Source organism: Paramisgurnus dabryanus, chromosome 19, assembly GCF_030506205.2.
Source record: "Paramisgurnus dabryanus chromosome 19, PD_genome_1.1, whole genome shotgun sequence".
NCBI classification, from domain to species: domain Eukaryota; kingdom Metazoa; phylum Chordata; class Actinopteri; order Cypriniformes; family Cobitidae; genus Paramisgurnus; species Paramisgurnus dabryanus.
Window position 1 is genome coordinate 919,122 of NC_133355.1, and position 15,381 is coordinate 934,502.

The 15,381-nt window shown below is 36.7% G+C and overlaps 1 protein-coding gene across 2 annotated transcripts in view; it reads right to left on the reverse strand.

The window, feature by feature from the left end:
• The window catches only part of nedd9 (neural precursor cell expressed, developmentally down-regulated 9), a 30,775-nt gene extending 26,539 nt beyond the window's left edge, over positions 1-4,236 (reverse strand). The window contains exon 1 of one of the 2 annotated variants that reach the window (XM_065284804.1): positions 4,115-4,236. Coding sequence is in view for 1 of the 2 variants with exons in the window: in XM_065284796.1 (XP_065140868.1) it covers positions 996-1,007 (12 nt within the window). In the remaining variant the exon portion in view is untranslated. Of the gene's footprint in view, positions 1-995; positions 1,196-4,114 lie in introns of those variants that run through there. The other variant, XM_065284796.1, reaches the window with a different exon arrangement.
• Between the last annotated feature and the right edge of the window lie 11,145 nt (positions 4,237-15,381).

The following is a 15,381-nucleotide window of genomic DNA, read 5'->3' on the forward strand; positions in this document are numbered from 1 at the left end:
TTTATTTTCCTTCTCCACTAGAAACGCTGAGTATAACACAAACTCTGTTACTCTCAACAAAATCCATGCTGTTTGCTTTAAAACATCAAGTTACACAATCACAGCCAGACTCAAATTGGAAAAGGGGTTGGACACTCGGGTAATGAATGGCCTCGTATATCCTCAAGTGGCTTTAAGTAACTCGAGTTAAAAATGCAGAGTGTAAATCACATCATTTATTACAAGACTCGCCACAAAAGCTCTTAAGGAGCGCTTTTGTATGGAGGTTTCAATAAATGATGTGATTTACGCTTTACTGTTGGATCATACCAGTCATCCAATAAATGCATGGTTGGTTTCACATACAAATGTTGTTGTGCCAGACTGGAGCCAGTTGGTTGTTAAGTTAAAGAGTATTTAACCAGAGAAACAACACCAAGTTCTCCAAATCTCTCCAGGTATATTATTTCTCTTCTGTTTGTATAGTTTAAATCATATAGAGCTACACAAACACTTTAATCATGCTAATGATGAAGTGATGCATACTGTTTGTAAAAGACACTCATTTTACGCATTTTTTATGGAAATAGTTTGCTATTTATATTATATAATATAACATTATCAGTAACATCTATCTATCCATTTATCTATGATATCACTGCTGAAAAACAACAGAAACCATCACACAAATGAACCTTTACTGGTAATATATTGTTGGGATGCTGTCTGGTGGATAGAAACCAATAAGGCACCATTAAACATACCCAAATCATAAAGTATTAAGACTTTTGTAATGGTTTTGATGGTAAACAGCGTATGGTTCATAATGGTGTTTGTAATGAAAACCATTATATTTTGTAATATTTTCTGCACCGATAAACCACGTTCACGTACAATAACAAAGAAAGTTATGATAAACATGTTATTTTCTACTTTACGTTTTTTACTCTCATAAACTGAACGCGCACTGATGGAGTTTACGGAAATAACGCGCTCGTGAATGAAGCGTCACTTACTTTGTACTTCATGATGATCGTCCTCAGCAGTCCAGTAACTCCAGTAAGGAAAGAGAATCCGTAATAAAGTCAGAAGAAACTTTCGTAGACACTAAACGGGCATTTTGACCGCAGTTACTTCGCGTCGCGGGATCGGAGGGATAACGGTATGCGTGCGACGGGTTCGAGAATCCGTGGTTACACTGAGCGCTAATGGGAGGAGTTCCACGCGCGACGCTGACGAACCTGCAAGATCTCATTTACATACCGAGCGCTCATTGGGTAGCGCTCTGGGGGCCAAATCCTGCTGTGACGTTACAGCAGAGGAGCGCCAGGGGGTAGAAGTTTTAGTGAAGACGTACATGGCGACGGCGGCATTTCTAGGAAATTACGCAGCGCTGCTCTCAGTTAGTCATCATGTCAATGATAGTAACTTTAAAATTGTAGTATGAGCTCACTTCTTCATAGCCTATTAGCATGCATCCAGGTACTCCATGACTGTGATAAGCCTTCTCAAACATCATTTTAAAGGCTCTATTTAATACTCATAAAATCACAGTACTTAAGCATAGAGGACTTAAAGGGATAGTTCACCCAAAAATAAAAATTCTGTCATCATTTACTCAGTCTCACGTTGTTACAAACCTACATAAATGTCTTTGTTTGGATGACCACAAAGGAAGATATTTTGAGAAATGTTTGTTACCAACATGTTCATAGACCACATGTTTCTTTCATAGTTTTATTTTTCCTTCTGTAGAAGTGAATGAGGTCCATGAACGGTTTGGTTTTGAGTGAACTATCCCTTTAACCTCATCTGCAGTCTTTTGAGTACCATTCGATAACCAGCCTAAACGTCCCCCTTTCCTCTCTAAGTTACAATGACTATTGTACATTTGATGTTGAGATTTGATTATTATATTTTTTGCTTAAAGATCTTATTTTTTATTTAGTACTGCCCTTCAGAAACTGTGTTTCATTGGAAGCACGTGCATTGTCGCAGTAGCGCTAATCTATATAAATGACTGGATTGCACATGATGATGTTACAATTGTGAAGCCACTGCGCCGCCATGTTGGTGTACCCAAACATTCTATAACATGAATTGGACATTATCAGATTTTAATAAAACACTACTTTACCAGTCTCCACTTTTATATCTGAAGTCTCCTTGTACATTAGTACAACGCAAACGTCCTAAGCATGTATATATTTATTGAAAGTTATACATTTTGCTTTTTGAACAGTTATTATATATTCATCTTCATTACAGTATCAGATCAGCGGACAGACCGCAGCATATTTATTATTTATGACAAACGTGCTCATTCTGAAATCTAAATAAATAATCATGTTTTGTGCCGTATGTGCATGCAATAGTTTGCTGGTTTTGTAATTATGTTATGTTTATACAGTATTGTTCGTACAGTAAAATGCATTAACAATGTTAATAGCATGTATTTTGAAATGGTTACGATAACATTTTAAATTGTGGTTAAACTTACTTTTGATTCAGCAATATAAAAACAACACCTAACTTCGATGCCGCTGTGCTTATAAAAAGCAATAGAATATAAGTTTTCTTTACTTTACAAGTTAGTAGAGAAACAACGTTAACCGTGTACCTTAATGTCAAAAAACTTTATTTACACCTGTGTCATTAACAAAATGCAGCAGACACACTCCATTGTGGTAGCCCTTGTTCACAAAAAGTCCCTGCTTTAAGATGTTTACATGTTTCCCAGCAAACACAATAATATCTGACATTATCCTGTTCAAAAGTTTACACGCCCCTGGGCTCTTGTATTGTGTTGCTTCAGTGATGTTTGTATAATTTAAAATGAGTTTTTCTGATGTTTTCAGTGTTAATCTCAACATCATCACTGTTAAAAGGAGTCAAATATGCAAACGCTACCAGAAAAGAAAAGAATGTTCAGGACCTGGAGGATCTTTATGAAGATCAGTGTGCAGTTTAACATCTTAGATCAAGATGAAACATAATGAATGAACAACTAAAACAGACGTTGATTGTACAACATTATACAGTATTAAGAATCAGGGGGATGTAAAGTCTGATATGTGAAAAAGATTGATCAGGGCACTACTGAATAAAAAACAAACAGCAATTTGTAAGTTTCCTCTTATTTTTTTTTTCTTTATTATTAACATTTTGTGCATTCTGTAAACGTATTGGCTAAACTGTATACAAATTACGACACTTGACTTATAAAAGTCTGTTGCAATGACAACAGAAACAGCACAATTGTCCAGCACTGTGGATGAAAACTGCTTGCCTGAGGTTACTTAAAGTTGGATTTTGAACAAGATCTTACATTCCGTGATGACAAACAGCTTGAACCTGTTTGCTTGTTATGACCACAGGCACTATAATAATGAGACTAGTTTTACATGAGCTTCAGTTTGGTAGTTTAAATTATGGTCACGGTAGATTGTATCTGCTTTTTTGTTTATTTTCTGTTTAAATTCACACTGGATGAACATTTTGTTTTCTTGTAACCAATTTACCACTCGGGTTAAGCATTGGACTATTAACATGTTTATCATTGGATGTGGTTTCCTGTCATGAAATGCACTTGAGGTTGATCTATGAACATTGCTGCTTGTTTGCTTGCTCATCTGCCACTGTCATGCCATCAATATATTTTATTGACATATGACAACTTATATTAACTTATTTCTTAACATTTAGGTCCGCATGCTTTGTCTTTTAGACCGAGTCAAACATTGCGTTATTGCAAACGTCTATGAAAGAAAGTGAAAAATTATTGGGCCTAATATAATAATTATTACTGTAGCTCAATTCAGAATCATATCAACCCGTATACCCTAAATGCAGAAATGGTACACTGTGTTTGTTTAAGGTTGTTTTTATGTAATTATGGTTCTTGTTTTGAACAAGAGAACCCTTGCGTTTAAAAAAATAATTTTTTTATGTTATACACCCAGAAAGCTTTATGAAAGCGAGTCTTTATTCCTGAATTCAAATTCTGTTTTAGTCCTAAAGAAATATGCTGCTTTTTGATAAATGCACATCTGAACAAAAGATCTTAATGTTAGTCAACCTTTCTCATACGAGTAATCTCTATATAAAAGCAATAATTTAGTGGAGTTGTACTCACCAGTAGTGCAGTATCAGAATGTAGAAAAATGTTTTTACACTGAAGTTAAAGAGGTGAGAGGAAACGCCCTGCGATGCTCATATCAACAGAAGACTGAGGTGTGACTGCCTGTTGATGTCTGCATTCACACATATAGGCAATGCAGCTGACTTAAAAACATGCAGACCACAAGACACTGTACAGCATGCTATCATCAGGTTCAGACTACAAATGAATTACTAAACTACAAATAAAATAGATTTTAACTTCAATTTTGTCATTTGGTTTCAGTTTCAGTTTTAAAAGTTGTTTAGATTTTAATTTAATGTAAAATTAGTTCAACTCATTCACTTTGTAAATTACTTTTTTGTTTACAGCTTTAGAAATAAGCTTTTGTCTTCATGCAAATTCATTTTAGCAATGATTTTTTATTGTATAATTAGTCATAAGGGTAAATTGAGATTTAGCTGAATAAATAAGCTTTCCGTTGATGTATGGTTTGTTATGATAGTATGAAATTTGGACGATATACATTTATTTGAAAATCTGGAATCTTGGAGTGCAAAAAAATCTAAATATGGATAAAATCGCCCTTTAAGTTGTCCAAATGAGGTCCTTAACAATATTGCTAGTCATAAATACATTTTTGATATTTATAGTGGGAAATTTACAAAATATCTTCATCGAACATGATTTTTACTTAATATCTTAATATTAAAGGTGACATAGAATGATTGAACGGGGTATTTATTCTTGTTCTGTGATGTGACATGTAGACAAAAAAAATTAGTTTGGGTATGTAATGCTTTAAAAGCTTCCTAAAAACCTCTCTCAGATAGCTCTATTAGGGTGGGGGATTTTAAACAAGTGGTTTTGCACCTATTTAGCTCCCCCTACTGGCTTAACTTGCAATCTCATTACTGATTGGCTGACTTTGCTGCCACTCAAAAAATGTAGCCAATTATTTTAAAGTGGAGGGGCAGTAAGATGCGTGTGATGTCATAAGCATCAGTTTTTCAGATTGGGCCGTTTTCTGGCTGACATTTCTAAAAGAGGAATTTCTATGAGACTGGGATGTTTAGCATGTCTAGAACTTTTTGTATATTAGTGAATGCGGGTAGACTACCATTATTCAACAAAGACAAGGTAAAAATGTTTTTTCATTCTCTGTCCCCTTTAAGATTATTTTAACCCATAGAATGCATTGCTGGCTATTGTTACAAATATACCCGTGCGACTCGTGTGACCCTGGACCACAAAACCAGTCATGTATTAATATGAAGTGTCCATTTTTATTATGCTAATAAGAAATACAGATACACTGTAGCTAAATACCAAAAATAAAGTACTGCTTACTAAATACTTTACAGTAGTTATTTTTAAAAAGCGCATGTGTCATGGTGGTTTTGAAAGTGCTCTAGAAAAAAAATCGTCAATGTTTTTAATACAATTATGTTATAAATATAAATGTTGCTGTAATTCTTCTAAGCTAGCTCTGTCAAACAAAAATAAAAAGTCAAGAAAAGAATCAAGAAAAACATTGTTAAAATTGCGGCTGATGCTTTCAGTTCATTCATCATCATACTGCAAGGTCAAGTCGAGTGCATTAGATTGTGGGTTACAGTGCACAGTGAGCTCTAATATAGTCCTTGTGCTTTTTTAGCTTTCTCAGGTCTCATTCGTCTCTTAGTTCCTGTAGACTCTTTGTTTCAGGCCTACAATCGTATCTCCAATCATGCATCTCAAAACAAGCATTTGTTGTGCGTTAGAGACAACTGGAACTTGTACGATGGAGAGTGCGGTATGATATTGTGTTTTTGTGCACCTGTTTCCTTCACAAACATCCTACAAATGGCTTCCTCATTTCTCTCACAGTGACAAGGTTAAACATGAATGTTTCTTTACAAGTTTTTAATTGTTTGTCTCTTTAGGATAAAATGGTTAATTAGTAAAGCTTGCAAGCATTACAAGTCTCCTTACTTTATTTGGGTTAATCTTATTATTAGGATTTTTTTTTTTCATTTGAACCAATTTCAATGGAAATGTCAGTTTGACAAATTGCAGTTTTAATACTATTGTTGAGTAATGACATTGCTGTTAAAACCTCTTTATCTGTTAATAAAATTTAAGAGACTGAATAAATTTTCTCTGAGAGCTATTTCAATATAGGATTGTATAACCGAAAACATTTTGTTTGCGATGTCGGAACATGAAATAATGAGGGAAGAGTGTTTTTAGTTTTAGTTCGCCGCACTATTTTCTGTTCCCAGCCGTTGCCATAACGATGGTTTCCAATGGCAGGAGATTTGTGGTAGTACTGGAGGTTTAAGGTTGTTAGTGTGTGACGCTTGAACTGTTTTTGTTTTAGAGCTGAGCTAGCCAATAGAAACTCGATGCGCGGGCTTCAGCACAATGAACGCATGCTGTTTTGACTCTGTGAGCACCACTAGTGCTCAGTTCAATGCTCAACGAGAGTGCGTGTGGTTTTATGTTGAATCGAATTTGTGTTTTGGGAGATTTTGGACAGTCGTGGAAAAATCTGAGGAAACAATCAGAAAAGAGCTGCAGTGTGTGCAGCACAGCGTAAAAGCGTGCTCCTCTGTGACAGGTTGTGTGCATAGAAATGCACCATTCCATGCAGGAAGTTAGGATGAAATGCAGTCGGGTTTACGATGCCTAGTTTAAAATGTCTTGGTGCAGAAACTCTAAGGAACCCAAAGGAAAGAAAAATCAAAAAGAGCTTTTCAATATCTCATTGATTTTTCCAAGACACCAATGAGATGGAAATGAAGAACAATTGGAGCATTTCGGAGTGAAAAATAGATCCAAATAATTTTACATGCGTTTCCTGAGTTTCAAAAGAGAACTTGAGTTCCTGTTGGTAATTGGTGCTGCATTGTGCTAGCTGTGCTAACACACATGCCATGAGTTTGATCCCCAGGATAAACACACATACTACTGAAAAATTACTAAAAACTAAACACTATAGCTCAGTGCATCACATTAGTACCACAAAAGAGTATGGGTTTGAACCCAGAGAATTCAAAAGTCTGAGATATCTGAAGGGAGAAATATTCTCAATTTTCAGCTCCCCTAGAGTTAAACATTTAATTTTTACCATTTAGGAATCCATTCAGCTAATCTCCGGATTTGGCGCTACCACTTTTAGCATAGCTTAGCACAATCCATTGAATCTGATTAGACCATTAGCATTGTGCTTAAAAATGACCAAAGAGTTTCAATATTTTTCTTTTTTTAAACTTGACTCTTCTGTAGTTACATTGTGTACTAAGACCTACAGAAAATTAAAAGTTGGTATTTTCTAGGCCGATATGGCTAGAAACTATACTCTCATTCTGGCGTAATAATCAAGCACTTTACTGCCGTAACATGGCTGCAGCAGGCGCAATGATATTACGCAGTGCCCGAAAATAGTCCCCTGCCATTGAAAGATACTATGGGGACTATTTTCAGCTGCTGCGTAATATCAATGCACAAAATATCAAAACTCTTTGGTTATTTTTCAGCGCAATGCTTAATGGTCTAATCAGATTCAATGGATTGTGCTAAGCTATGCTAAAAGTGGTAGCACCAGACCCGGAGATCCGCTGAATGGATTCCAAAACTATAAGAATCAAATGTTTAGGCGAGCTGGAAAATGAGAATATTTTCAAAAAACGTGGAGTGTCCCTTTAACATGTCTCACCAAAACAATTAACTCAAAGTAACTTGAAACGTTTCTTTATTTCTCAAGACATATCAGGAGAAACATCCAAGACAAACTGCTTGGTCAAGGGCACAGTGTTGATTGGAAGGGGATCTCTTCTTCTTGAGATTGAACCTGAGACCATTGTGTTAGCAGCTCAGGTCCTTCAGATACTGTGAGTGAGTGAGTGAACCGCCCATCCAATCCATCAACAGATCTAATCAGAAGAGTTTCCTGTGGAATCAGCAACTCCTGACAGCCTCTCTCATTCATCTCTGTGTGTCTCTCCGGCTCCTTTATAATCACACTGACCTCTTCTGACCCTGTAGCTACGTAGAAATGCGCTGGAATCCCGTGCGTTTGAAAGCCAAGGCGAAGAAAGAAAGAACTGCGTCAACTGTGTCTGTCTGGTGATGGAGGGGTTTTATTTGGTGAGTTACATCACCTCAGATCAGGATGCTTGTTTGAAGATCTCCATACAATATATGATTTAAGACCATTCATACAAAATATTATGAAACCATGCATATTTAAACATGCATGCATGTAAATTTCTAGTTTATACTGTATGTGGACATTTGATTTACTCTATATTTAGGCATTTAGCATTTTTATGATTTTTATAAGCAATTTGTCATACAGTAATGCAATAACATGAGAAGTGCCATACACACTCCCTTTTCACTGATCATTAGAGTTTAGGGAGGGACAGAAGATTATATTTTTTTATTTTTTAATATGCAATGCTTTCAACATGTTCCTCTTATGTGTTCACGAATGTTGTGTTTTGAATGTTGTGAGAGATGTGGCTGGCCAGACAAAGTTTGGGAGATTATCTTTTTACGATTTTGCAAAGGTACAACAAAGCGTCTTTCATTTGCTGACCACAGGGTTTTGGATGTTGTAGATGTGAAAGAGGAATCGTGAAGATATGTCAGATTGACATACTGTATATATAAAGGATACGTGCAAAACATGAGAAATTGAAATTCATCTTGTATATCTTTACAAAAGTATTCAAATAGTACACAGAAATGTGCATAATATACCACAGTGACCGCTTTTGTGCTTTTTTTTCTGCGAGTACATGAGAAAGTTGAAAGATGGTATCATCATAACAAGAAGCAGTTCTTGAATTGAAGACTTGTGAAATGCTGTAATATTTGTTTACCAGAGACCCTGTTTACTTTCTCAGGAAGCATTGCTTACAATTTATTTATGTTTATGCAGCTTTTATCCAAACAGATTTATGGATTTTTTTACGTGTATTCCCTGGGAATCAAACCCAAAGTGGTTGTGATGCTACCAGTGGAGCTACAGGAACTCAAATTCATCAGATTCATGGTGTATGTAACATTATTTTTTTTAATATAATTTGTTACGTCACAGCTCAAATTATAAAGGATTGTGAGGGCTTTTTGTGGTGACTGAGATAACCATATCATTTTGAGATTAGAGTAAATGTTCTCCGAGTCCTCAAACAAAATAAAACAATAGATGATTGAAGAGTATAATTAAATAATTACTTAGTTTAGACACCATTGCACCATAAAGCTCTCTCTCTCTCTTCATCTCACTGGTTTCCTCTTTAGAAGTTTAATTGCATTGCACTGAGAGAGTTGTGTTTGTGTGTGTAAGTTTGTGTGATGTGAGTGATGATGCCCGGTGGGGTGTTGACAGTTCAATTTCCAGTGTGAGACACCTCTATGTCTGGAAGTACACATACATCTTCCCCATCTTTTTCTTCCTTTTGGTCTTTCATCTCTTTTCTCTCATACAATATGACAATTTTCTTCACTTTCTATTTCATTCTTTTTTTAACGGCTTTACTGGTAGTTCTTCCTGTTTTTATTTGTTCCTGGTTATTTCGTTTCTGCTTTTTTGTTCCTTTGCCCCATTGCAAAAGATCCTGAAATGTTGTAATATAATTTACACTTATAAACCGTGTTTTATACATTTTACAGTACACATTTTTTTCACTAAATCAACATGGTGTCTTTTTGAACTAGAGGGAACGTTTTGATTTCTGACAGTTATAGATTTATCTTCAAGCTGTTTCATCTTAAAAGATCAAAGACAAATTTTGTTCTTTTTGATTTGATCCCTTTAATAGAAATCAAACACATAGATTTCCCATTCCTTTCTGCTTTCCTCATTTGATCCGTCCGTGCGGAGAACCTCTGCTGGGAGATGTTTAGAATGGGCTAGATCCTGAGGTCGAGTCTGGGGAAGTGAATGTGTGGTTTTGGTCTGGTCTCCTGCTAGTTATTTATGGAAATGATCCATCCAGCTCTTGAGTCGTCTGGCGGTGGTACACATCATGATCGCAGGGCATTCAGGCTATGTAAAGATAGACCGCATTGACGCTGGATGGTTTGACGCTAGAGGTCATAAACCAATCCTCGTTCCATACGTGTATAGTAGGGAAAAGGTGGATTTGTGCCGTAAAAATCTCTTTTCTCCTACATTTTTTTGAAGACAAACACACAATAATTACCGTGTTGTGCCGTGGCTTGTTCATTGACCTACTTTTGGCTCTTTGGCACGAGCTGTGTACATGGTTATTACCCCATTTTTGAGGGGTACTAGATATTCAATACGGTGTGTACTCAACAAAACTACCAATCCCCCATAGAAAACAGAAGCACGGTGTCTCTTAAAAAATGTCCTGCAGGGCTGAGCAGACTTTACAAGACGTGGAAATAAAAATCCTTCATACTGTTAGCTGTCTTTGTTCACAGCAGTCGTGGCCTAGTAGGCTTTATGCCCAGCTGCACTACTTCCTGAACTTCAGCCAGCTCCTTGTTTCCTGTCGGCCATTATTGGACAAACTGATTAATCCAGGCGTGCCTGACCTCAGTAGTCACAACAACAATAATCAGACACACCTGGATTAATCAGTTTGTCCAATAATGGCAGACAGGAAACAAGGAGCTGGCTGAAGTTCAGGAAGAAGTGCAGCTGGGCATAAAGCCTATTGGCTGGTTTCTTATAACAATAGTTGCAATGGCATAATATCTTCAATGTTTAGTAAACAATTACATTTATGCATAATCATAAATGCATAGTCTTGTGTGTGGTTGCCAGGTTGGTGCTAATAGTGGCTGCTATATATATATATATATATATATATATAATTTTTTTTTTTTTTTTAGTTAATTGTCTTAAATTCATATTTCACCCAAAATCACAAACGCTGTCATTATTTCCTCATCCTCATGTTGTTTGATCCCCAATGTTTGCTTTATGTTTTTCACAACCCAAACATAGATTTTTTTAAAGTGTTGTTTTGGGTTTTCTGGTTACTAGGAGATGGTGACCACCTCTTCAAGCTTCAAAGGGACTCAAAAGTGTTAAACAAATAACTCCACTTGACTCGTGCCATATATACGTATTTTAAGTGTCCTGAATGTGTGCACAAGGTTTGGTGAAAAACAAACTAAAACATTATCCATTATTTGCTGAGAGTCCTGACGTGTGCCTCTCTTTCAGTGCACATTTTCTGTGTCTGAACTGTTGTTTAGGCAGTTTTAAGATGTTTATTTTTAAATTAATGTGTAACAACTAAAACAAGCTCTATCCACAAGAAGAAGGTAAAGCGGTGTATGTTTTCCTGACACGAGACAAATATATGAAACGAGTCTAGTGCATTATATTTTTAACACTTGGGTGATTGCCTCACACACCTATAGTACCCAAAAACCATTAAAACACATGAAAAATGCATTTGGGTTCTGAAAAACAAAGACATTGGGGGTTCAAACAACATGAGGATGAGTAAATAATGACAAAGTTTTTGTTTTGGACGAACTGTCCCTTTAAATGTTCTCTAGAAGAGTGCTTATTGGTCAAAATATCTTTAACTTTTGTATTGTTCCTGTTTGAGTAAGAAAAACATTAACACCGAAAAGGAAACCTAATAAGATAATTGGTTTCCTATTGGTTTGATGGTGGGAGACATAAGTTGAGCATTAATGTAGAGATTAGTACTCAGGTAAAAGTTCAAACCTTTTTTTCATTAGAAATTAGTGCCGGGTGGGACACAATGATGACCCTCCCTGCTGCCTGGAAACACTTACACAATGCTTGATCAACATTTGGGAAACAAACAGGTGACTTCAGCATTTCCACTCACTGTTGAACTCCTAGAAAACACGCACAGATAGATCAGGGTTACACAAACTCTGGAGGAAAAGACGTCGAACGTGTTATCTGCCCTTGTGTGTTTTGTAAGTCTGAAGGACAGATGATAGCACTCAATCTATTTTGTCTTCTTTGCAAAGAACATCTTGTCCTAATGAAACCGTTTCCCAAAACAAAATTTGGCAATGCATTTTTAATATAATAACCTTTACTTCATACATCTAGAAGTTAAGACATAAATTAAAATATTTGCATATTTTTTTTTCAAAAGTATTATGTCTGTCAATTCAAATGATTGAAAGCAGCACTGCTTCAAAATGTTTATTAAAAATGTAATTTTGTTATCATTTATCAAACCTAATGTGCCATAATTGAATGTGGGATACAATATAAGGATGCAAATGAACCAGTATTTGTGGGCTACAGTGGCTTGGATGATTTTCAAAAGGTCATGGGTTTGAACCCAGGGAACACACATGCTGATAAATGTATACTTTAATGCATTGTAAGTCACTGGATGAAAGTGTCTGCCAAATGTAAATGTCACATTGGTTTGGAATGACATTAAAGTTAAGCACAATATGGGTACACGAATAGTTGAGTCTGTCCACCTGACAAATCACACCTGCTGATCAATTCTTTTCCTCCTCAGAGCGACGTCTCAAACCATCTGAACAAACAGATCTTATCCAACCTTCTCACAAGCCCATAAAACCCAAACCTTGTTCCCCTTTCCACCCCTGCATTCATCACTTCATTTATAGAGATCCACATTAAAAATAAGTACAATAACACATTCCCAGACAGGATCCTGTCTAAAACATAACTGAGCATTTCCGAAAGGAGAGCAGACAAGTTTCCGCAGATGAAAAAATCATCATCTCTGGAATTCAGATCTGTGCTTTTTCATCCAAATCCAGCATTTTATTGAGAATGTATCTGGATCATAAGAAAACATGAAGTATGAATATGAGGTTTTTGGTTTGGCAGCAGTATGTTTCCCATCTGTTTGTTTTTTAGTAACATTTGTGCCATTGTCACCACATTAGAGTATTGTGCCAAATTCTGATATTCCGCAGTGATTTCCATGCCTGTTTTAACAATACAGCTTCAATCACATTAATATGTATACTGTGTGTTTATGATTTGGGTATACCCACTTTAACCACATCCTGACCAGATAAATAATCTGGTGTAACTTGATAAAGCGACCTGTAATGAGATGGTTTATCATGTGTAGCCCCACCCTCATTGATGCGTAATCTTGCCGTATTACACCAAATATGTTTAGGTAGCAAGCCTGAACTGAAACAGCACCTGGTGTTCAACAACATTTAATATAATTAATTAAGATTTAAAATATTTTGTTTTTCATACGCACCGTAGCTGATCTGACCCGTATTTGCTCCAGAGGTCCCACAAATGCAAACTCCCAGAATCCTCTTTGTTCACCTCTTCTGTGCTCCGGTGCCCTTTTCACCTGCCTTCGAGGATGCCCGCTTTGCCATTCGGTATGTTGATGCATTAAGTCATTTGTGTATTACACTGTAACTCTCAAACCAGTGGTGATGCTGTGGTTGCTCGCCTGCAGCAGATGGAGGCTCTCTGAGGAACACTGCAGACTTCTAAACCGTTTTTCATTGTTTATGTCTGCCGAGGGCGAGAACTCGACGCTCATCTATATTCATTCTAGAGGGACCTTGTGTAGTGTTTGCTGATAAACAATTTCAGGCCTGTTTGTTTATAGTGTTTTCCTCCGTGTTTCAGTTTGGACATTATTTGCAGGGAAGAGCAAAACAAAAGAGTTTTGAGGGGTTAAATCATTATATAACGCTTCAGACTGAGGGGTCATCTAACGGTCAGTTGGTGTCTGTCTGTCTGTCTGTCTGTCTATGTCTGTTTATCTGTCTGTCTGTCTCTCTACCTGTCTGTCTATCTGGCTGGCTGGCAGTCTATCTTTCTGTCTGTCTCTGTCGGTCTTTCTGTCTATTTATCTGTCTGTCTTTTTTTCTCCCTGTCTGTCTGTCTCGTTGTTTATCTGTCTTTGTTTATCTGGCTGTCTATCTATCTGCCTGTCTCCATGTCCGTCTCTCTGTCTGTATGTCTGTCTGTATATCTATCTGGCTGTCTATCTTTCTGTCTCTCTCTCTATACCTGTCTGTCTGTCTGTCTATCTTACTGCCTGTCTCTCTGTCTGTCTGTCTGTCTGTTTGTCTTTCTGTCTGTCTGTCTGTCTGTCTCTTTCTCTCTCTGTCTGGCTGGCTGTCTATCTTTCTGTCTGTCTGTCTTTCCGTCTGGCTGGCTGCCTATCTTTCTACTTGTCTTTCTGCCTGTCTCCCTGCCTGTCTGTCTGTCTGTCTGTCTATGTATCTATCTGTCTCGTCGTTTATCTGTTTGTATATCTATCTGTCTGTCTATCTTTCTGTCTGTCTTTTTGTCTAATAGGTTATCTGTATATCTGGATGTCTATTTATTTGTCTGTCTGTTTAACTGTCTGTCTGTATATCTGTCTGTCTGTCTCTCTGTCTGTGTTTCTGTCTGTTTATCTATCTGTCTGCCTGCCTGTCTCTCTGTCTGTCTCGTCGTTTATCTGTCTGTATATCTATCGGGCTGTCTATCTTTCTGTCTGTCTTTTTGTCTATTGGGTTGTCTGTATTTCTGTCTGTCTGTTTATCTGTCTGGCTTTCTGTCTGTATTTCTGTCTGTCTGTCTGTCTGTCTGTCTTTCTTTCTGTCACTTTCTGGCTGGTTGTCCATCTTTCTGTCTGTATTTCTGGCTATTTATCTGTCGTCTGTCTATCTTACTGCCTGTCTGGCTATCTTTCTGCCTGTCTTGTCATTTATCTGTCTGAATATCTATCTGGCTGTCTATCTTTCTGTCTGTCTATTTATTTATCTATCTTTCTGTCTGTCTGTCTGTCTATCTATCTATCTTTCTGTCTGTCTTCTCTAATTTTATTTCTATTTTATAATAATTTACTATTATAATAATTAAAACATTTGTTGTGTGAAACATGATGTAAACTATTTATATTAAATTGACTCAGTGCTACAGATATAAAGTTACTGAGATGATAAATGATGTACTCTATTTTTCTTTGTGATGAAATTGTAATGAATGTTACCTCTCTTGAGTTCACAAAATCAGGTCACACGCACGCACAAACACACGCACACACGCACGCACGCACGCACACCAGCACCTGGATTTGTCAAAGCAAGCAAGTTTGCCACTTAAAATGTATCAAGAGGAAAAGTGTCTGAATAACTCAATTTCTATTAACATTCATGCAGATTTAAAGAGACAGAGCAGAACTAATTCCATTGTTATGCAGAATGTGCAGATTATTATGCAAATAAAACCAGCAATGCATCAACAAGACCGCAGACACTATCACATTCTCACCGGTAATATGCTTCTCCCATCTACTGCTGTAAAG